The sequence below is a fragment of the Oryctolagus cuniculus genome, chromosome 14, assembly GCF_051225735.1.
Source record: "Oryctolagus cuniculus isolate XC-2025 breed Fujian yellow rabbit chromosome 14, ASM5122573v1, whole genome shotgun sequence".
Taxonomy (NCBI): domain Eukaryota; kingdom Metazoa; phylum Chordata; class Mammalia; order Lagomorpha; family Leporidae; genus Oryctolagus; species Oryctolagus cuniculus.
Genome location: NC_142880.1, coordinates 39,865,115 through 39,889,084, shown reverse-complemented (window position 1 = coordinate 39,889,084; position 23,970 = coordinate 39,865,115). Strand labels below are relative to the sequence as shown.

The 23,970-nt window shown below is 43.5% G+C and overlaps 1 protein-coding gene across 5 annotated transcripts in view; it reads right to left on the bottom strand.

Moving 5' to 3' along the window:
* The window catches only part of MARCHF6 (membrane associated ring-CH-type finger 6), a 98,272-nt gene that overhangs the window by 35,205 nt on the left and 39,097 nt on the right, over positions 1-23,970 (bottom strand). For all 5 annotated transcript variants that reach the window (XR_016220078.1, XR_016220079.1, XR_016220080.1 and 2 more), the window contains exons 7-15: positions 22,583-22,772; positions 20,567-20,628; positions 19,677-19,709; positions 14,185-14,236; positions 5,901-5,959; positions 3,845-3,925; positions 3,558-3,626; positions 3,404-3,478; positions 2,551-2,685 (exon numbers count right to left, since the gene is read on the bottom strand). Coding sequence is in view for 2 of the 5 variants with exons in the window: in XM_051853570.3 (XP_051709530.1) it covers positions 2,551-2,685; positions 3,404-3,478; positions 3,558-3,626; positions 3,845-3,925; positions 5,901-5,959; positions 14,185-14,236; positions 19,677-19,709; positions 20,567-20,628; positions 22,583-22,772 (756 nt within the window). In the remaining 3 variants the exon portion in view is untranslated. The remainder of the gene's footprint in view (positions 1-2,550; positions 2,686-3,403; positions 3,479-3,557; positions 3,627-3,844; positions 3,926-5,900; positions 5,960-14,184; positions 14,237-19,676; positions 19,710-20,566; positions 20,629-22,582; positions 22,773-23,970) is intronic.

Sequence of the window (23,970 nt, the reverse complement as noted above, 5' to 3'; positions counted from 1 at the left end):
AGCAGGGAGCTGGATCAGAAGTGGAACAGTTGAGACACAAACCAGAGTCTCCCACTATGCCACAAAGCTGGCACCCAAGTGCATGTTTTTAATGTTTTCTGTGCTATTCTTCTAAGTTTGCTATTAGAATACATTAAACTAGGGAAAAAAAAATCTCTGAGATGAAAAAATACAATCACTACTATATTAGTATCACCTGGCGAAATGATTATGTTGCAATATATAAATGTCTTAAAAAGAAGATCTGATTTGTATTACACGCACTTCCTGGGAGGAATTATCTTAAGAGACTGTACAGTCTCTCATATCTGTCACTTTACTGTACCTCATCTCTCCCCATACCCCATGTGAACAGAAATCACCCAGAAGGTGTTGGGCAACAGATATGGATGTGTCTGGGTACAGTCCTGTGTGGTCAAGTTCACTGAGTTATTCTGTGAAAAGCATCTACTCTGCCCAAACCTCTACTTTTCCATAGTACAAATGAGAGGGTTACCATTTCTTTTTTTTTTTTTTGGACAGGCAGAGTGGACAGTGAGAGAGAGAGACAGAGAGACAGAGAGAAAGGTCTTCCTTTGCCTTTGGTTCACCCTCCAATGGCCGCCGCTGCCGGCGCGCTGCGGCCGGCGCACCGTGCTGATCCAATGGCAGGAGCCAGGTACTTATCCTGGTCTCCCATGGGGTGCAGGGCCCAAGCACTTGGGCCATCCTCCACTGCACTCCCTGGCCACAGCAGAGAGCTGGCCTGGAAGAGGGGCAACTGGGACAGAATCCGGCGCACCGAATGAGACTAGAACCTGGTGTGCTGGCGCCGCAAGGCGGAGGATTAGCCTAGTGAGCCGTGGCACCGGCCACCATATACCATTTCTAAAGTGGACCAACAAGAAACAAAGCACACAAACGAGATTAAAAAAAAAATTAACTATAAAACATTTCATCTCGGGGCTGGCGCTGTGGCACAGCGGGTAAGGCCACCATCAGCATCCCATGTAGGTGCTGCTTTGAGTCCCAGGTGCTCCATTTCTGATTCAGCTCTCTGCTATGGTCTGGTAAAGCAGTAGAAAATGGCCCAAGTCCTTGAGCCCCTGCTCCCACCTGGGAGACCTGGAAGAAGCTCCTGACTTCGGATTGGCACAGCTCCAGCCATTGCAGCCGACTGGGGAGTGAACCAGCAGATGGAAGATCTCTCTCTCTCTGCCTCTCTTTCTCTCTCTGTGTAACTCTGACTTTCAAATAAATAAATAAAACTTAAAAAAAAAAAAAAAGGCAAACAAGAGGCTGGCACAGCGGCATAGTGGATTAAGCTGCCGCCTGCAGTGCCGGCATCCCAAATGGTTCAAGACCCAGCTGCTCCACTTCCTGTCCAGCTCTCTGCTATGGCCTGGAAAAGCAGTAGAAGATAGCCCAACTCCTTGGGCCCCTGTACCCACGTGGGAGACCTGGAAGAAGCTCCTAGCTCCTGGCTTTGGGTCGGCTCAGCTCCGGCCATTGCGGTCAATTGGGGAGTGGATGGAAGACCCCTCTCTCTCTCCCCCTCTCCCTCTCTCTGTGTGTAACTCTTTCAAATAAAATAAATAAATCTTTAAAAAAAAAAAAAGCAAGCAAAGAAAAACATTTCATCCTTAAAATCTAGAGCTCATATATAATTACAATTTTTTAAAATACTTATGTGTATCTGCTCTCATCTCAATCACTTCTATCAAAAAAAGCACACCAGCCTATACTGTACAATTCAGGAGAATGTTTTGATGCCACCCCCTCCTCCTCACATCTTTCAAAGAGAACAACATTCAGCCTTTGTTCTTTTGTATTCTGTTCCCACTGGATTTGCAGGCCTGCTTCTGTAGGCCCTGCACATTTCCATCACCAGTCTCAGTGGAGAATGCTCCACTTGATCAACAGCTTTATTTATTCATTTCCTATGAAAGTGAGGAGATAGGAAATGTGCCTTTGTTCCTCACTATTACACCAGCATACACAGCACAGTATCTGGTATACAGCGAATACCTAGTCATTATCTGGGGACGATTGACCTTAAGAAATATATCAAATATTAATCTGTTTTCATCATATTCATATCAACAAGGACTTGATCATTCCAAAAAAGCTGACCAGCAAAGGTATTCATCTAGTAAATGAATTAGAATCATAAAGGATGCTCACTGTAATGCTATACTTGAAGTGCCTGCTTCAAAGCCATTTTACATATTTGATCTGCAAACCATACCCTTTGGATAGTTCTAGTATGAAGCTCATACACAAAATTCTAAGAGCATACTACAAGATGACTATACATATAAGCAAATTAAAGAGTGCTCTCATTTAATTTTTCCTCAATCTATCATCTTTCACACTTACAACTTGTCAATTAGAGACAAACAACTGGAAACAGTTTAAAGCAATCCAAACTCCCCTTCTAGTTAGTCCCTTAGAAAAAAACAGAGGATAAGAGTTATTTAGGAAATCACCAGAGCCTCTGAAGCATGACTAGTGATCAAGGCAAAAGGCCCTTTCAAAAACACACAGTCAACATTTCCACGTGGGACTCACCTCTCTGAGTAACAGAATGAAAGAGGCAAAGTAGAACACATACACCATCCCCACAAGCCAATGCAGGAACATGGTTGTGCCTGGGGCTGACTGAAAGCTCAATTCTCGATCCTTCAGAGTAGCATCAAACATTTCCTAAGCCAAAACAGAAGAAGTGAGAGAAATTTGTACCACCTACATTTGCCAAATTAACATTCCATCCTCCACCCAGGAAGTAAATAAAATCACTACACATGTAGTGTACGATATTCTAGGACTGCAGGTCTCTCAGCGGCATTTCAAAGTGTCACAGAATCACATGTAAGATTGGATACTACTTCAAAGAGGTAGATAACTCCTTAAAACTTACCAACAGTGAACAAGAGCTTTATTAATACTATTACAGTAAAAGGAGTAGTTTTGATTAATTTAACCTTCTTCTCTTGGTTATGGGTCTGTGCTCGTAAGAAGTTTCAATACTAAGCAACCTCAGAATCAAAGGCAGTATTTCTACAGACAAAATGTTTCTGCAAAATCAAACTGTTTATCAGTGAAAGTCATTGAAGATTATAATCAAGACTGAGCATCTTAAACAGGATTAAATTTATTACTACAAAGTTATTCTCTTCATCAAATTATACTTTTTCTGTATATAATCTCTTACTATTATCATAAAATGTAAAAGGGCAAAATGGATAAGAAAACTCTCCACTGGTTATTAGAAAGGTTCCATTCAAAATACTCTATACAAAAAAAACCAGGTACTAAAAAAAAAAAAATATAAGAATCTACAGTGATAACATTTTCAGAAAAAATACACAAATTATCAAATATTCACTTTATGAGACTGCATGGTAATGAACACTAAACTCACCAAGGAACAGATATCCAGCCACCAGCCACAAATGAGAGGGAACACTCCAATTTCTACTACCACCAACAGAGAGACCTTAAGTAAAAATAAAGGTCATTAGTATCCCCCAAATGGACGAGAAATCATTTCTAGTTTTAATTTACAAAGGGATTACCTTAACAACAATATAGCAGACTCCCAGTAAGCGACGAGACCTGTGAAATTTTACAAGAGTTGCCAACCCCTATAGCATCTAGTCAAGGAAAAACTGACCATTTAAAGGTACAAGGAAACAAGTAATTATTTCAATAACACTTAATATTTTTTCACAAATTTATTTCATTTCGTCCATACTCTCCCTTACTATAAACAGCTATAACTTTTACGAAGAGAACAGTATCATTAATAAGAACTCTTTCATATGAATACTATTAAACACTCAAATGGTCCATTAAAGGATACGTGACAAATTATCAGTGTAATTGCTAAAAGTATGTACCCAACTATGGTTGTGATTAGGCCTTCAAAATGAGATGCCTGGACCTAAAAGAAAAATAAATAAAATTTAATTTTACCATATGACCTACAATCAAGTTTTACCTGTATCAAACAATCCCAAATGATAAATGTCAACCATCTAGATAATCTATAACTTGCTAACAACCAAAAAATGTCCTTTGGAAAATATCTGGCAAACCAGACTCTCCCATATATAGACTGCTATACATTACTAAAGAATAAAGAAAAATTAAAGAATCACAGTTTACCCAAGAAGACAAAAATAACAGTAGGTTGAGGGGCCAGAGCTGTGGCACAGCAGGTTAAACCTCCAGCCTGTAGCGCCAGCATCCCATATGGGTGCCAGTTCTAGTCCCAGCTGCTCCACTTCCAATCCAGCTCTCTGCTATGGCCTGGGAGCAGTGGAAGATGGTCCAAGTCCAAGGGCCCCTGCACCCTTGTGGGAGACCAAGAAGAAGCTCTTGGTTCCTGGCTTCGGATCAGCTCATCTCTTTCTATAACTCTTTCAAATAAATAATATAAATCTTAAAAAAATAATAACAGTAGGTTAAACTAAACATTTACAAAACTAAGAACACTAGTCTGCCCTCTAATTTAACTCTAAAGCAGCCCCATGCCCCTACCTGCAACTAATACCCAAGGCACCTCATTTCCTAGCATCAGAAGTAGCAAGTTTTCCTTATTCCCAAATTGTTCCCATTGGTTAACAGAAATTAAGAGTTTGGGGAATGACAAAGACTGCCCATTTTCATCTCTTTTGGGTTCCTGAGTTTTAGAAAGCATAAGCGGCCGGCACCGCAGCTCAATAGGCTAATCCTCCACCTAGCAGCGCCGGCACACCGGGTTCTAGTCCCAGTCGGGGCGCCGGATTCTTTCCCAGTTGCCCCTCTTCCATCCAGGCCAGCTCTCTGCTGTGGCCCAGGAGTGCAGTGGAGGATGGCCCAAGTGCTTGGGCCCTGCACCCCATGGGAGACCAGGAGAAGCACCTGGCTCCTGCCATCGGATCAGCGCGGTGCGCCAGCTGCAGCACGCCAGCCATGGCAGCCATTGGAGGGTGAACCAACGGCAAAAGAAGACCTTTCTCTCTGTCTCTCTGTCTCTCTCTCTCACTATCCACTCTGCCTGTCAAAAAAAAAAAAAGCATAAGCAACATTTTGCAAAGCTAAAGTTTATCACAGTGTTTTGCTATTTTCAAGTTTCTGCATTCAGATTTGGAATGCTTCAGAACGTGATCTCTCAGGTCTCATATGCACAAACTGAACAGAAGATGCAAGAGAGCTGGCTGTGCTTTAAAGGCTTCAATTCTGTCCCAGCTTCATTTCCAACTCCAGCTTTCCGCTAACACACACCCTGGGAAGCAACAGGTGATGACATTCAAGTAGCTGGATGCCTGACACTCACATGAGAGATGTGAAGGGACTGAGCTCCTGGCTTTCAACATCAGCCTGGTCCTGCCCCAGCTGCTGCAGCTGAGGAAGACAAGCAGACTGGAGACGTCTCCTGTCTGCTTGTCTTCCTGTCTCTCTCTCAAGTATGTAAGTTAAAAAACCAAAATTTAAAATACTAAATCTTTCCAAGGGCCCAATAAAATAGAGTCTATCCATGTATTTACCTACCTCTAGAAAATGAGGATAAAATGTTCAAAGAAAAGCAAATTCTTTAGAAAACACTAAAGCCCATCATTACAAGATAGTCTATTCCCTTGGTGAAAGGAAAAGGAGGGAAAACACAGGAGCCCATGGAGTTCACTTTCCCAAAGTGTGCCTCTGGCCCACCCAGCAGGAAGGCAAGCACAATATTATGGGATTTCATGGCACACCTTCATTAGCTGGCAACATTATCTACCAACTCTTAACCCACAGTTAGTTTAAAAAGAACGAGATCATGTTGACTGATGATTCTTTTGCACAAGGCAGATTAAAAAATGAATATTAATACTTAGCAAATACTAAATCTGAGGATAATTAAGGAAGTAAGTTTGTAAAAGTATTATACTCACATGTTCTTCAAATCCCAAACCAACAAGGGAGAAATGACCAATGTGGTAAGGGCAAAATGCTACAAGGAGAAAAAAATGAAAACTTCAGTATGAGTATAATGAACACTCCTAGTACAACCCCTATTAAAAGGAACCAAGATTTCTTGGAGAATCCAGGATTCCAGAACTGGTAAAAAATGCAGCACTTGAGGGACTGCCACTTTGATGCCAAAGATGAAGCCACCACTGGTTCAAAGTCCCAGCTGCTCCACTTTCAACCCAACCTCCTGCTAATGCTCCTGGGAAGGCAAAGGGAGATGACCTAAGTACTTGGCCTCTGCCACTCCTGGGGAAACCACCATGGAATTCCTGGCTCCTGGCTTCAACCTGGCCCAGACATGGCCTTGTGACAATTTGGGAAGTAAACCAGCAGATGAGATTTCTGGGTCTCTCCCTCCCTCTCTGCTGCTCTGCTCTTCAAATATATAAACTGGAGCCCATTATGCTTAATGAAATAAGCCAATCTCAGAAAGAAAAATATGTTTTTTATATGTGCCAGTTAATACTGAATACAAAAAAAGTATAAGAACAAAACTGACATCTTATGATCTGATTACTGTTTATAGCCCTGTGGAACAGTGGTCTTGTTACTTTTTACTTGTTGAACATTAAGGCTAATGTTGCGTTAAGCTTGTGATTATGAAGTAAACTGAAAGTATGTTATTGCAAAAATTAAAGGAAAAGAAGCCAGCGCCGTGGCTCACTAGGCTAATCCTCTGCCTGCGGCGCCAGCACACCAGGTTCTGTCCCAGTTGCTCCTCTTCCAGTCCAGCTCTCTGTTGTGGCCCGAGAAGGCAGTGGAGGATGGCCCAAGTGCTTGGGCCCTGCACCCCATGGGAGACCAGGAGGAAGCACCTGGCTCCTGGCTTCGGATCTGCGCAGTGCGCCATTTGGAGGGTGAACCAATGGAAGGAAGACCTTTCTCTCTGTCACTCTCTCTGTCTAACTCTGCCTGTCAAAAAAAAAAAAAAAAAAAAAAAAAAAATTAAAGGAAAAGAAAAGAAATAAAGGATGGAGTGGAGATGGAGTGAGGGAGAGAAGAAAGTATGGTTATCTTCTTAGAATTGTTTCTATGAAATCTGTTCTCTTTATACTAAAAAAATTTAAAAACTATCTTTTAAAAAATGTATTATCTAGGATAATCTCTATTAACCAGAAAATAACAAAGTTAACAATTGTCAATATAGTATCACAGTGCTGTGGCCAGTGTTGTGGCATAGCAGGTTAAGACAAGCTACCAGTGGCAACATGGGCATCCCATGTGAATGCCACTTTGAGTCCCAGATGTTCTGCTTCCAATTCAGCTGCCTAATGCACCTGGAAAAGCAGTGGAAGATGGCCCAAACACTTGGGTCCCTGTCACTTGACTTGGATGGATTTCAGGCTCCTGGCTTCAGCCTGGTTCCACCCCAGCTGTTGTAGCCATCTGGGGATTGAATCAGTGGATGGAAGATCTCTCTACCTGTCCCTCTCTCAGAGATAACTCTGCATTTCAAATAAATAAAAACCAATCTTTAAAAAATAGGTCAAAGAGACAATGATATGAGCATCAACAGGAGTAATGAACAAAACTGATAGAAACATGGAACACAAACAACCCATGAGCTTACAATGCCCACAAAAAGGAAAGCCCAAAATAAAACCACAAAATGAGAAGGCAGCAACATCAAAAAAATACTTTCTAATTCTGGAAGCAGTGTACACGAAAGGAAGTAGTTAGCGTATCAAATGTCTTACTTTTAAAACCAGTAACTACATAGAGAAAGTTAGGTTATCTGTCCAGTTTCCCCTGAACAAACAACTTCAGGTTAACTAAACAGTCCTAGATCATTCTTTCAGAAATGAAAATCAAAAAGGTAAAAAGTGATCAAATTTGAAAACCATCATTTCGAAATTCCAAATCAATGACTCAGGTAAGGATCAAGAGCTAATAAAATCATGAAGTGAAAGATCAATGACACAGCAGGTTAAGCCACGGCCTGAAGCGCCAGCATTCCTATGGGCACGGGTTAGAGTACCAGCTGCTCCATTTTTGATCAGCCCCTTGCTAACACATCTGGGAAAACAGTGGAGGATAGCCCAATTCCCTGGGCCCCTGCACCTATGGGACAGACCTAGAAGAAGCTCTAGCTTCAGCCTGGCCCAGCCTGTCCTTGTGGCCATCTGGGGGAGTGAAGCAGTGGATGAAAGATCTGTCTTTCAAATAAATAAATAAATCTTTTTTTAAAAAACTCATACAGGGGACAGCACTGCGGCATAGTATGCTTATCTGCTGCTTTGAACACTGGCATCCCACATCAGAGTGCCAGTTGCAGTCCCAGCTGCTCCACTTCTGATTAAGTTCCCTGGAACTGCATCTAAGAAAGTAGCAGATGACAGTCCCAGTACTTGGGCCCCTGCCACTCACATGGGAAACTATATGGATAAAGTTCCTGGCCCCAGCCTAGCCTAGCCTTTAACTGCTGCAATCATTTGGGGAGTGAACCAGCTGATGAAAGATGTCTCTGTTTCTCTTTCTCTCTCTGCCTTTCAAATAAGTGAATCTTAAAAAAAAAAAAAAAACTGATGGAGGGGCTGGAATTGTGGTGTAGTAGGTAAAGTTGCTGCCTGCGATGCCAGCATACCATACAGTCACTGATTCATGTCCCAGCTGCTCCCCTTCCAATCTAGCTCCTTGTTAATGTGCCAGAGGAAGACTGCTCTAGTGCTTGGGCTCCTGACACCTACCCACGTTGGAGACCTAGAAGAAGCTCCTGGCTCTTGGCTTCAGCCCTGGCCATTGTGGCCATTTGGAAAGTGAATCAGTGGGTGGAAGATCTGTGTGTCTCTCCCTTTCTCTAACTCTGCCTTTCAAATAAATAAACAGTACGGATTATTATTTATTATTTATTCTAGTATGATGATCCATACCATCATAGTAAAATATTAGATCCACAGATTGCTCTGACAAAAAAAGGAAAAACGAATGTCAAGAACAGAAGCTCAGGTTGGTATCACTTGAATCCACAGATAAACATGGATAACTGGACATCATATACCTCCTCATGTCATATTAAGGCAAAGAGTGATCAGTGCCAAATGTACTGAACCTGAATCTGACCAGGTTCTTAAATCTGACTTCCAGTTTGTGAGAAATACAAGAGGCAAAGGATGAAGGCAGGGAAAACTGTGAAACCTCTGGGGCCAGCGCTGTGGCGCAGTGGGTAAACCCATCGCCTGCAGAGCTGGCATCCCATATGGATGCCAGTTCTAGTCCCGGCTGCTCCACTTCTAATCCAGCTCTCTGCTATGGCCTGGGAAAGCAGTAGAAGATGGCCCAACTTCTTGGGCCCCTGCACCCACGTGGGAGACCTTGAAGAAGCTCCTGGCTGCTGGCTTCGGATTGGCAGAACTCCGGCCATTGCGGCCAACTGGGGAGTGAACCATCGGATACAAGACCTCTCTCACTCTCTGTGCCTCTCTGCCTCTCCTCTCTCTGTGTAATTCTGACTTTCAAGTAAAATATTAAAAAAAAAAAAAAAAAAAAAAAAGAAAGAAAGAAAAGAAAACTGTGAAACCAGTGTAGAAAATGATGCACTGTGAAGGACAGTTTGCCTAATCTTGTCAATAAATCTGGCAAAATGGGATGGAGGGAACAAAGAGTGGGTATGAGAATAAAAAAAACAAACTTCAAAACTAGGGGTCGGCACTGTGGTTCAGTGGGTTAACGCCCTGGCCTGATGTGCCAGTATCCCACATGGGCGCTGGTTCAAGAACTGGCTGCTCCACTTCTAATCCAGCTCTCTGATATGGCCTGGGAAAGCAGTAGAAGATGGCCCAACTCCTTGGGCCCCTGCACCCGCGTCGAAGACCCAGAAGAAGCTCCTGGCTCCTGGCTTCAGATCCCGCGCAGCTCTGGCCATTGCAGCCATCTAGGGAGTGAACCAGCAGATGGAAGATCTCTTTCTCTCTGCCTCTCCTCTCTCTGTTTAACTCTTTCAAATAAATAAATAAATCTCTTAAAAAAAAAAAAAACTAAAAGTAACATGTAGACCTTACTTGGATTTTCAAACAAATCAACTGTAAAACTGTTTTTTAGGAAACAATCCAGGAATTAAGAATATGAATTAAGAGGCCACAGTTGTGGTGTAGCGGATTAAGCTACCACCTGCCATGCTGGCATCCCATATGGGTGCCAATTCAAGACTGAGCTGCTTCACTTCCAATCCAGCTCCCTCCTAATGCACTTGGAAAAGCAGTGGAGGATGGCCCAACTGCTTGTGGGAGACCCAGAGAAACTCTGGGCTCCTGCCTTGGCCTGGAACAGCCCCCCTATCCATTGCAACCATGTGGGGAATGAACTAGCAGTAGATTTCTCTCTTCCTTTCCCCTTCTCTACCTCTTTTTTTTTTTTAAGATTTATTTATTTGGAAGTCAGAGTTACACAGAGAGACAAGGAGAGCAGAGAGAGCGAGGTCTTCCATCCGCTGGTTCACTCCCCAACTGGCTGCAATGGCTGGAGCTGCGCCGATACAAAGCCAGGAGCTTCTTCCAGGTCTCCCACATGGGTGCAGGGGCCCAAGGACTTGGGCCATCTTCTACTGCTTTCCCAGGCCATAGCAGAGAGCTGGATCAGAAGTGGAGCAGCCGGGATATGAACCAGCACCCATATGGGATGTCAGCACTGCAGGTGGCGGCTTTACCCACTATGCCACAGCACTGGCCCTTTCTAACTCTTTCAAATAAACAAAAATATATATCTTTTAAAAAATAAAATATGAATTAATATATTTTAAAGAAATTTTGGCCAAGTTTGTAAAGTGTGATAATGTTAAAGTATCCTTAAAATTTTCCTCTGAAATAAGGATTTTTAAAAAAGATTTATTTATTTATTTTAAAGTCAGAGTTACACAGAAAGAGAAGAAGCAGAGAGAGGTCTTCCATCCGATGGTTCACTCCCCAATTGGCCGCAATGGCCGGAGCTGGGCCAATCCGAAGCCAGGAGCTAGGAGGCAGGACCTTCTTCCGGGTCTCCTACGTGGGTGCAGGGGCCCAAGAAGTTGGGCCATCTTCTACTGCTTTCCCAGGCCATAGCAGAGAGCGAGATCAAAAGTGGAACAGTTGGTCTTGAACCGGTGCCCATATGGGATGCCAGTGCTTCAGGACAGGGCATTAACCCACTGTACCACAGCACCAACCCCATGAAATAAGAATTTTTATGGGGCCAGCACTGTGGCATAGAAGGTTAAGGCTTTGCCTGCACTGTCTGCATCCCATGTGGGTACCAGTTCAAGTACTGGCTGCTCCACTTCCAATCCAGCCTCTAGCTAATGTGCCTAGGAAAGCAGCAGAAGATGGCACAAGTCCTTGGATTGCTGCATCCACATGGGAGACCCAGAAGTCCTGGTGCCTGATTTCATACAGGCCTAGATCCAGCTGCTGCGGCCATTTGGGGAATGAACCATTGAATGGAAGCTATCTCTTTCTCTCCTTCTCTCTCTGTATCTCTGCCTTTCAAATAAATAAATAAATCTTTAAGGGAAAAAAAAAAAAAGAATTCTTACAGTATCTTTTCCTTAGATCTTTCTTGCTGTATTTTACTTTGTTCTTAGTAAGAAAACTGAGTAACCTTTTCTTTATGGTAAACATAATTAAACAATATAGTAAATTAACAGGAAGGCAAGGGACTCAATTATTAAGAAAAAAGTCACAGTGACTCCACTAGGGATCTAGTCTCTAATTTTTCCTTGGGTAGAAAATTTTCTGAACATATATTCCCAACAAATTCAATTTTTCTTTATAAAGCACATAAATTTATAAACTCTATATATTATTTTACTATTATGTACATCACAAAACACAAGACACTGTAGAGGGTACAAATGAACTACATCAAGGATTTTTGCTACTTTGTTCTCTACGACTATTCTCATGAAGAGGCCGCAAAAACTAGACTACTGAGAAAGGCTTTAAAAGGTTGTAGTTCTGCAAAGTCTGTGACCACAAGAGCCCAGAAATGTCAGTGGAAAACTGCCAGTAGAGCAAGCCATGCAGGAAAGAAAGAAGCAGGTGTAGCCGGCACCGCGGCTCACTAGGCTAATCTCCACCTTGCGGCGCTGGCACACCAGGTTCTAGCCCGGTCGGGGCACCGGATTCTGTCCCAGTTGCCCCTCTTCCATCCAGGCCAGCTCTCTGCTGTGGCCAGGGAGTGCAGTGGAGGATGGCCCAAGTCCTTGGGCCCTGCACCCCATGGGAGACCAGGAGAAGTACCTGGCTCCTGCCATCGGATCAGCGTAGTGCGCCAGCTGCAGCGCGCCAGCCACAGCGGCCATTGGAGGGTGAACCAACGGCAAAGGAAGACCTTTCACTCTCTCTCTCTCTCTCACTGTCCACTCTGCCTGTCAAAAAAAAAAAAAATAGATGAATAAAATAAAAAAAAAGAAGTAGGTGCTTAATCTCAATGACTAAAAGGAAAAGTTACATTCCTAAAAGATGAAAACTTCTTTAATTTCCAAAGATTCTAGCTACAAATGCTGTGTACAAGTTCACTAAGAAAAAACTTTTTCACAGAAAAACTGAGGAGCTTGGATTAGAAACAAATTTATTCAGCTGGGATCTGATTTACATAGATGAGTTCTTATTTGTGTAATACAAGTACTACAGGTGATTTGTTCCTCCAAATAGTAATTTAGCATCAAGTTTATCTGCAAGAACAAACACTAACTCCTACAGATCATTTATTTTCTCTCAAAGAATCTTGGATAGGATCACACAGTTTCACTTTCTATATATGAATTATTTTATGTATTAAAAAAATACGGGGGCCGGCACTGTGGAGTAGCGGGTAAAGCCACTGCCTGCAGTGCCAACATCCCATATGGGCACCGGTTCAAGATCTGGCTGCTCCACTTCCAATCCAGCTCTCTGCTGTGGCCTAGGAAAGCAGAAGATGGCCAAAGGCCTTGGGCCCCTGCACCCACGTGGGAGACCTGGAGAAAGCTCCTGGCTCCAGATCAGCGCAGCTCTGGCCACTGTGGCCAGTTGGGGAGTGAACCATCAGATGAAGACCTCTCTTCCCTCCCTCCCTCTCTCTCTCTTTCTCCCTCCCTCCCTCCCCCCCTCTCTCTCTGCCTCTCCTTCTGTATAATTCTGGCTTTCAGATAAAATAAACAAATCTTTAAAAAAAATTTAAAAAAGGAAAAAAACAAAGTCACAGGTGTTCACTCCAAATACAAGGGTAAATCACAGAGAATGAGCTTCTTGTTAAATACTCACCATCCTAAAATACTGAAAATCAAGAATGAATGGAATTTTTTTGAGATCCTTTGTTTCAACAAGAAACCTTCAAATTTCTTTCACTCTTTTAGAGTCAAAAATCAGGTTTTTTTGTCATCTTCAATCCAAATATTCTATCTTTATAGATTACACGGCTTCCTGTTAAAGACAACTGCTTCTTGGACATAACATAGTTCCAACACAAATCAAAGAGCATGGAATCTGGTGGAGAAGCCTTGGGAATCTTTACTCCTCCTCCTCAGCAAAGCTAAGGCATAACTCACATGCTTCCCTCCTATATAGACACAAACCACAGCACACCTAACAATAACCGCCTCGTCAGACTCCGCCTCCTCTCCCCTGAGAGAAGCAGGATTGACTACTACAGCCTTGTTTTATTTGACTCAGTTTTCCTTTTCTCTCCCAAAGCAGAAAAACCTCTGACAACTGTGCCCTTTAGCTCAGCTCTAATTATTATCCTGTCTCTAATTACTAACAACAAGAGGCACTCGTGCTGTCACAGAATCCTCACAGCTGCAGTTGAACCAGTGTTTGGAAGCATATGCTAGCTTCCAAAGGAGTTTATAATGGGGAAGAAGTACTGTCTTCCCTTACGCCTACATCCATCTCTGGTAATGGTCCCCAAATCAAGGTCTCTGTGACAGATGAAAACAAGATCGTCTGTCATGGGAGAGAGCCTGCAAACAACAGCACAAAATTAATTTCCAGAGCTGGGGCACTACACATTCTCAAATTAATCTAAAACTAGATTCTGCAGCAGGAGACAGGAAATGCAAAACTGGGTAACCGCAGTCTATGCTATTCAGGAAAATACGCACATACTGGGGCCTTCCTATACAGGATTCCTTTTCTAACTATATATATACCTTAATATTCCTATGCTAAAAAAAACCAAACACCTGTAACAAGGCTTCTATAAAATGAAACTCCAACCATAATAGCATTATAAAAAAAGCATAACACAACTTACCAAAAACAAGAATGAACAGTGTATTTAAAGACACCACCCAGAAGACATGTTCCTAAAGGAAAAGAGCATTATTAAAACATAGTCAAGTCACATTTGGCAAATTTTCAGTTGGACTACTCCACTTATTTAGCTACAGCTAAATAATGAAAATAGCTAAGACTGAAATTTTTCCTTCCACAATTTCGAAATATCAACCTAGAAATTGTATGTAACTTTTCATTGAATAACCCATAAAACTAAGACTTAATTAACTTAAAAGTACATAATGTTACACAAAGGAAAACAACTCAATTTATAGTATTCCTTTAGCAATTAATGATCTATTACCAGCACAAGAAACTAATCTGATAAGACACAGAATCTTCCTAGGTAGATCTATCAAAAGGTGAAGAAAAACGTTTCATAATCTTTTATCAAGAGACAATTGATATTCCAAAATACACGAAAGAAAGAAAGAGAGAGCCGGCGCCGTGGCTCAATAGGCTAATCCTCCACCTTGCGGCGCCGGCACACCGGGTTCTAGTCCCGGTTGGGGCGCCGGATTCTGTCCCGGTTGCCCCTCTTCCAGGCCAGCTCTCTGCTATGGCCAGGGAGTGCAGTGGAGGATGGCCCAGGTGCTTGGGCCCTGCACCCCATGGGAGACCAGGAAAAGCACCTGGATCCTGGCTCCTGCCATCGGATCAGCGTAGTGCGCCGGCTGCAGCGGCAGCCATTGGAGGGTGAACCAACGGCAAAGGAAGACCTTTCTCTCTGTCTCTCTCTCTCACTGTCCACTCTGCCTGTCAAAAATTAAAAAAAAAAAAAAAAAAAAAAAAAAAGGAGGGAGGGAGAGTCATTTTAACAGAAAGTTCTGCATCAGTGTACTTTTGTGGCTCAATTTTGGGACATATGATAAATTCATTCAGTTTCATCCAGCTTATCCATTAATTTTTTAAAACATTTATTTATTTATTTATTTGAGAGAATTACACAGAGAGAGAAAAAGAGGCAGAAGGGGGGGGGGGGGGTCTTCCATCCTCTGGTTCACTCCCCAACTGGCCGCAATGGCCAGAGCTGTGCCGATCCGAAGCCAGGAGCCAGGAGCTTCTCCCAGGTATCCCACGTGGGTGCAAGGGCCCAAGGCCTTGGGCCATCCTCTACTGCTTTCACAGGCCATAGCAGAGAGCTGGGTCGGAAGTGGAGCAGCCGTGACTGGGACCATTGCCCATATGGGATGCCGGCACCACAGGCAGCGGATTTACCTGCTACACCATAGCACCAGCCCTATCCACTAAGTTTTTTAAAGATAGCTTTCTGGGAGGAGGAAGGAGTGCTGGAACATGGACAGAATAGAGGGTAGGGTGAGAAGTATCATTATGATTCTAAATCTGTATATATGAAATACATGAAACTTGTGTAACAAATAAAATTTAAAAATAAGCTATTATTAACTACGTCAAGTAGCATATAAAAAGTTCCTTTTAAATCAAATGACACTGAAAAATTCCAAATGGAGAAAAACTTCAAAACTACATTAATTCTGAAAACCATGAGTTACACAGTGTTTGTTTCAGTGTCCAATCTGCTTCCATGACTTCTCTAGGGTCACAACTGCTTGGTTGCCTCCCCTTCTGAAAACTCTAGCTTGATCTTCACTGTCCCCAGCTCTCCCTCCGTATTCTGGCTTTCTTCTGTCTTTGAAACTCATTCTCAGGGATAGGCATTTGGTACCCATATCCCATATCAGAGTATCCGGGTTGGAGTCTCAGCTCCACTTCTGATAGAGCGCTGCCTGCAAATGTGTACTCTGTGACATAGCAGGTAATGGCTCAAGTACTTGGGTCCCTGCCACCCATGAGAGAGAATCAGACTGAGTTCCAGGTTTCTAGCTTCAGCTTGGCCCAGCCCCAGCTCTTTACAGGCATCTGGGAAATGGACCAGCAAATAGAAGATACCTGTCTCTTTCTCTCTGCCTTTCAAATAAATAAATTACTCAAGAACAGACCCATTCTCATCTGGCCACCTGGTCTACTTTGAGTTACACAGTCTCACTACCCAAAAGACTGTTATCCATCTATTTCTTTTTTTTTTTTTTTTTTTTTTTTGACAGGCAAAGTTAGACAGTGAGAGAGAGAGAGAGAGACAGAGAAAGGTCTTCCTTTTGCCATTGGTTCACCCTCCAATGGCCGCCGCAGCTGGCGCACCGCGCTGATCCAATGGCAGGAGCCAGGTGCTTCTCCTGGTCTCCCATGGGGTGCAGGGCCCAAGCACCTGGGCCATCCTCCACTGCACTCCCTGGCCACAGCAGAGAGCTGGCCTGGAAGAGGGGCAACCGGGACAGAATCCGGTGCCCCGACCGGGACTAGAACCCGGTGTGCCGGCGCCGCAAGGCGGAGGATTAGCCTAGTGAGCCACGGCGCCGGCCTCCACCTATTTCTTTAGCTACATCACACACATTACAGCCATACTCAAGGATTACATTCTCTAGACTGTGCAAGCCATTCACTTGGGCCTACCACCTTCTCCAACCATCAAGCTAAGACCCTTCAGAGTGAGGTTAACATGGTCAGGTTTTCTTTTTACGAAGATTTCTGTGTTCAAGTCCCCCAATCTTCCACAAATCCAACAAGCAATAAGGTAATAGTTTGCCTTTAAAAACCAGAGACAAACTGCCACTTTCCAACTCACTACTCTGGCTCAATTTTTTCAGCTTTTCTACCTTAAGGGTTCCCAAACTCAGCCTTACTCCCAACAGCTTTCATGCCTCCAGTACTTTCTCCTCTCCACAAAAACAAACCTTTCCAAGCCCTCGTGCCCAATGCCCTCTTTTTGTCACTGCATCTCTAACACACACCTCTGAAGTTCCTTGTCCACATGTTTGTTTCTGTCTACTAAACAACAAAGTGTCTTCGAGAAAAGGGACCCCACTGGTAACTACAACAGCTGGCACATGGTACATATCAAGTATTTTTCACTGAAGCAATACAGTCACCCTCACTACTTCCTCAATGACTTCTGTCATTCATTTATGAGAAAGCAATGAGGTAAATATGAATGAGTTTGTGTGAACAAACTTTGAATAGAAGTTCATTAAAATCATATTTTACTAAATCGTAAATTACAACAGGAATGTTCCCTCAAATTCTCACACTGCTACCTTCAACATCTTCTTCAGAGAAGGTCAAAACAGCAGGGACAGCCAAGGAGATGGAAGGACATTATCTGGGTCTTTGATGATATTGTTGGGCCTCCAGACCTAACAATTCTAGGGGCATACTTTCTCTCGTCTTCCTGTTATGTTACTGCTCCAGTTGGCACAGTGTTTTGCGACCTGCATACAAAGTAACCTTGACAGCTAAGCTGTTTAAAAAGGAGTAGGTACTTGGCCCAGTACTTAAGATGTTCATGTCTCATACTTGAGTATCTGGGTTCAAGTCCCAGCTCTACTCCCAATTCTAATTTCCTGATAATGTATACCCTAAGAGACAGCAATGATGGCTCAAGCAGTTAGGTCCCTGCCACACATGTGGGAGATATGGACTGAGTTCCTGGCTCCCTGTTTCAGTTGGGCCCAGCACCTGAACCAGTGGACAGGAACTCTATCTGCATCTCAAATAAATAATTAAAAAAATAAAAATTGAAAAAAAATTGGGGGGCCAGCACTGTGGCATAGCAGGTAAAGGGCACTGCCTGCAGTGCCAGCATCCCATAGGGTGCCAGTTCGAGTCCCAGCTGTTCTTCTTTCAATCCAGCTCTCTGCTTATGGTCTAGGAGAGCAGCAGCAGATGGTCCAAATACTTAGGCCCTGCACCCACATGGGAGATCTGGAGGAAGCTTCCCTGTCTCCAGGTTTTGGACTGGCTCTGCTCTGGCCCTTGTGGCCATTTGGGGAGTGAACCAGCAGATGGCCTTTCTTTGTCTCTTCCTCTCTGTCTGGAACTCTGCCTCTCATGTAAGTGGCTGAGAGGGTTAAAGCCTCATCCTTCAGCACAGGTATCCCATGTGAATGCCAGTAGAAGTCCTAGCTGCTCACTTCCAATCTAGCTGCCTGCTAAAATGTGCATGGTAAAACAGTGGAGGATAGCACAACTTCTTGGGCCCCTGCACCCACATAGGAGACCTACATGAAGCTCCTGGCTTTGGTCTGGCCTAGCCCTGGCTGTTGGGACCATCTGGGAAATAAACCATAGGACAGAAGATATATCTGTCTCTATCTGCCTCTCTCTCTAACGCTCTTTCAAATGAATAATAAATCTTTAAAAAAAAGAATCCCAAATACCAGCTAATTTTATGTGGCATGATCTGAGAGCATTTCTTTTAAAGAGTAAGTTGTTTGGAGGACTGCTCCTCATGTTAGGGTCATGATCTTTACTAATCAAGAGTTCTAGCCGGCGCCGCGGCTCACTAGGCTAATCCTCCGCCTAGCGGCGCCGGCACACCGGGTTCTAGTCCCGGTCGGGGCGCCGGATTCTGTCCCGGTTGCCCCTCTTCCAGGCCAGCTCTCTGCTGTGGCCAGGGAGTGCAGTGGAGGATGGCCCAGGTGCTTGGGCCCTGCACCCCATGGGAGACCAGGAAAAGCACCTGGCTCCTGGCTCCTGCCATCGGATCAGCGCGGTGCGCCGGCCGCAGCGCGCCGGCCGCGGAGGCCATTGGAGGGTGAACCAACGGCAAAGGAAGACCTTTCTCTCTGTCTCTCTCTCTCACTGTCCACTCTGCCTGTCAAAAAATAAAAAAAAAAAAAAAAAAAAAAAAAAAAAGAGTTCTGCAGTAAGGATGGGTAGGACTCAGCCAACAGTAGAAACCCAAGACCGGCCTAGGGTTCTCACTGAATGCACGTAACTGCTTTGTGTTTACCAATCCAGGTATCAACAGTGTAAGACTAAACTAAAAAGGAGACTAAGTTCTTCTAATTACCATTAACACTGGACTACATTTTCTTTTCTAGAAGATATTTAATAATAATAATATCCTCTTCAAATAGTATTACCTTTATACTTTTGTACTGACACTACATTCTGAAAAAGAAACTTTCTTCAAACATTAAGTAATCAAAAGTCAAAAGGCATTTTGAGCTTTAATATAAAAAGCACATACTGTAAATCTGAAGTTATTGAATATTAAGACAAATTAACTTACAATTTTGTTATTAAGCAAATTATCTCTCTCCCTCTCCCTGTCACTCTGTGAAACAAATATTTATTTAAATGGGGGCGTGGGGGGCAGCATTGTGGCACAGTATTGTTAAGCCACTGCTTGCAACACTTGACACCAATGTCCCATACTGGAATGTTAGATAGAGTCCTGTATGTTCTACTTTCGATCCAGCTTCCTGCTAATATGGCCTGGAAAGGCAATGAAAGACGACCCATGTATTTGGGACCCTGCCACCCATGTTGGAGACTTAAGACGGAGGTTCTGGATCCTAGCTTCAGCCTGGACCAGACCTGGCCATCTAGGGAATCTACCTGTCAAATAAATAAATCTTTAAAAACAAAACCATTAGTTTTACTTACCAGAAAAACTAGTGACCCATCAAGTCCTAGCATCTAAAATAAACAAATAGGCATTAATTCATGATACAACAGTATTTTCTATTCTAATTTATGAAAAAGGCTCATTTTCCTTTGCAAATGTTTAAACAAAGTCTTTACCTACTACTTTCCAATACTGTCTATCATTTTCAGAGAGTAAAATTTCTCCTCTCATAAAAAAAAAGGGGGGGAAGGCCGGCATTACCCTAGCAGTTAAGATGCTAGCATCCCACATCAGCATCCCACCTAGTTTCAATACCCAGTTCTGGCTACTGGCTCCAGCTTCCTCAAAATGAGTATCCTGGGAGGCAGCAGTGACTGCTCCAGTAATTGGGTTCTTAATATCCACATGGGAGACAAGTTCCCAGCCCCTGACTTCAGCCCAGCCCTAGTCATTCTGGGCATTTGGGATATCAACAAGCAAATGGGAGATCTCTCTGACTCTCAAATAAATAAAAATTCCTTTAGAAAAATGTTTATAAGAATTTTCTATTTTAGGTCTTCTTTTATTCCAAATCTATAAACTCTAAAGGATTTCATCTTGGGTTGAATTTTACATTACATAGAGCCAGTAAAGACTTCATGATAGAACTAAAGTCTAAAAATACTTAAACTGCTACTGTTTTTTTTTTTTTTTCAAAAGCCCACAATTCAAGTGGAAATATTCCCTACATGGAGCAAAGTTTGTATTAAAAGCCAGAAGACAGAAATAAAATCATCAATGTCACAGTATTTTTACTCGAAACAGTAGAACACTCAATTTTCTCTAGAAATTAAAATTCTGGTTAGCTGTTTCCATCAAATTTAACTATGAAATAAGGGTATACATCTAAACACAAAGAACTTTAAAACACAGGCCACTTGACACTCACTCTTTCCCATGTAAGTTCTTCTGCAGCTCGGTCCCATTCTAAAGCATTCCAGTTCATGTCATCTGGAAATACAATTGTAGTTCAAAATTAACTGATGGAACATGAACTATAAATAATAAAATGCATTCTTTGTAATTAAGTATTCTTAAGCTGTTGTCAAGAAGCTAAACCATATTTATAAATTTTCCATACTAGATATTGTAGGCAACAAATAAAAATACATCTAAATATATGTACAAAATAACACATATTAAAAAAGGTGATCCTACATTATTTTAAATCTAAAAAGGCAATAAGTAGGCTTATATGAAAGAGAAGAATTCAACAGTTCTGAGTAAAGAATGAATCTGGTGGCTTTGAGAAAAGTAAGGAAGCCAGGGAACAAGAACTCTGAGTGATGAAGAGTAAAGTGGAAGACAAAGCATGAAGAGCTGACAGTGATCAGATCTTACAAGGAATGTGGAGCCTGGGTTTACTTTATTCTTATAAAGCACAATGAAAACACCACTGAAAGAAAACCATTAGGACTCAGCAGTAACAGTGGTAGTAGGAGACTAGTTAAGTAGCTACCATATTGGACCAAGAGAAAGATGATGGCCATGCACCCAATAAAAACAGGTTGTATTCTCAGAGGCTGACTCTTCCTACAAAGGCTCCTTGCTCCCATTATAGAACTATCTCCCCCTCATCCTTCAAGTATTTGCTCAAATATCATTTACTCTGAGCTACCTGGGAAACCTCATCAGGCGTCTCCCCAACAGCATCCACAATGCAACTTGCAAAATACTTATCAAAATGTGTATTTCCTATTTCTTCACTAAACCACAGGCTCCATGAAGGCAGAGATCTGGTGTTTCGTTCAGAAACACCACACAAAGACATTCAAATACCAACAGTGTGAGTGAACCTAGAGACAGGCCAGCACTGTGATAGAAGAAGGGAAGCAGAGGTAATGAACTACTCATGGCTGACTGCATACTCACTCTTGGATCACACTTCAGAGTTTACACTGCCAAAAGTGAAACCCTGGATGTGAGCACCTTGCCTTCAAAACTTCCTTTTGTACTTTAAAAGTTGCACTAACTCAACAGATACGGACAGAGAGAAGCAAACAAATAATGGAAATCTGAATAAAATTATTTTTTTAAAAACGTAAGCTTCATTCCAAAAAAATCATTTCCTCCAATTAAAGATGACCTGAATATGGGGTCCACAATGTGGTATAGCAGGCTAAGCCCCTGCCTCTGACACCAGGCCCCGAGATGGGCACCAATTCGAGTCCTGGCTTCTGCAACTTCTGATGCAGCTTCCTGTTAAAGAACTGGGAAAAGCAGTGGAAGATGGCCCAACTGTGTGGGCCCCTGCACCTGTGAGACAGACCTGAAAGTTCTTGGCTCTTGGCTTCTGTATGGCCCATCCCCAGCCGCTGCAGCCATCTGGTGAGTGAGCCAGCAGCTAGAAGCTCTCTCTCTCTCCCCTTCCTTCTCTTTCTCTGTAACTCTGCCTTTCAAACAAATAAATTAAATCTTTTCTTTAAAAAAAAAAAAAAAAAAAAAGGTCCTCATGGGGCCAGATCTGTGGCACAGCAGGTTAAAGCCCCGGCCTACAGAGCAACCATCCCTTGAGGGTGCCAGTTCAAGTCCCAGCTGCTCCACTTCTGATCCAGCTCCCTGCTGATACGCCTGGGAGGGCAGCAGCAAAAGACAGCTCCAGTGCTTGGGCCCCTGCACCCATGTGGGAGAACTAGATCGAAGAAGTTCCTGGATCCTGGCTTTGATCAGCTCAACTCTGGCTGTCATGGCCATCTGGGGAGTGAACCAGCAAATGGAAGATCTTTCTCTCTGTCTCTACCTCTCTCTGCAACTCTTTCAAGTAAATAAAATAAAGTAAAACTAGGTTAGAAACATAACTTGAAAATATTAATATTTGAAAATTCCAGTCCTTTCCTCCTCAATGTGAGCTGAGAATGGATTCACAGTCCTGAAGAAAGAGGGTGGGCACACAAGCAGTGGTTACCCTGGGCTCCGTTATTAGCATCTGCTGCATCTTCCACGCCAGCATCATCTTCCTCTTCATTGTCTTCCTCCTCCTCTTCGGCCTGATCGTCCTGTGCATCAGGGTTCTCTCCTACCACTGCATTTTCAGCAGGTGGGTTGGCAGGCTGGTCAGCAGCAACATTTTCTGCACCATTTCCTCCTGCTGGAGCCTGTGATGATAGCAAAGTCCAGAAATTTAGCTAACTTGTCTTCATTTTGCTCTAATTCCAAACTGTGCTCTCCCTGCTTAAACACACACACACACACACACACACACAGCAAGAAAAAAAAGAAAAAAAACTGGCACACATATACAAACCCACCTAAAATTCAAATAGAGGGGGGGCAGTGCTGTGGCGCAGCAGGTTAAGACCCCAGCCTAAAGCGCCGGCATCCCATTTGGGAGCCGGATCAAGTCCCGGCTGCTCCTCTTCAGATCCAGCTCTCTGCTATGGCCTGGGAAAGCAGTGGAAGATGGCCCAAGTCCTTGGGCCCCTGCACCCACATGGGAGACCTGGAAGAGGCTCTTGGTTCCTGGATTCAGACTGGCTCAGCTTTGGCCATTGAGGTCATTTGGGGAGTGAACCAGAAATGGAAGTCCCCCCCACCTCCACCTCGCTCTAGCTCTACTTCTCTCTGTAACTCCTTTGTCTTCCAAAAATAAATAATTCTTGGCCAGAGCAGCAGCTCAATAGGCTAACCCTCCGCCTGCGGCGCTGGCACACCAGGTTTTAGTCCCAGTCAGGCGCCGGATTCTGTCCCAGTTGCTCCTCTTCCAGTCCAGCTCTCTGCTGTGGCCCGGGAGGGCAGTCGAGGATGGCCCAAGTCCTTGGGCCCTGCACCCGCATAGGAGACCAGAAGAAGCACCTGGCTCCTGGCTTCGGATCAGCACTGTGCGCTGGCCGCAGCACGCCGGTCGCAGAGGCCATGGGGGGAGGGGAGGGGTGAACCAATGGCAAAGGAAGACCTTTCTCTCTATCTCTGTCTCTCTCTCTCTCACTGTCCACTCTGCCCGTAAAAAAAAAAAAATAATAAAAAATAAAAAATAAAAAAGTATATCTATATCTATATCTATATCTATATCTATATCTATATATAAAAATAAAATTCTTGGGGCCAGCGCTGTGGCACAGTGGGTTAACGCCCTGGCCTAAAGCACCAGCATCCCATATGGGCACCGGTTTGAGACCCAGCTGCTCCACTTCCGATCCAGCTCTCTGCTATGGCCTAGGAAAGCAGTAAGAGGATGGCCCAAGTCCTTGGGCCCATGCATCTGCGTGGGAGACTCGGAGGAAGCTCTTGGCTCCTGGCTTCGGATTGGTATAGTTCCGACCATTATGGCCAATTGGGGAGTGAACCATCGATGGA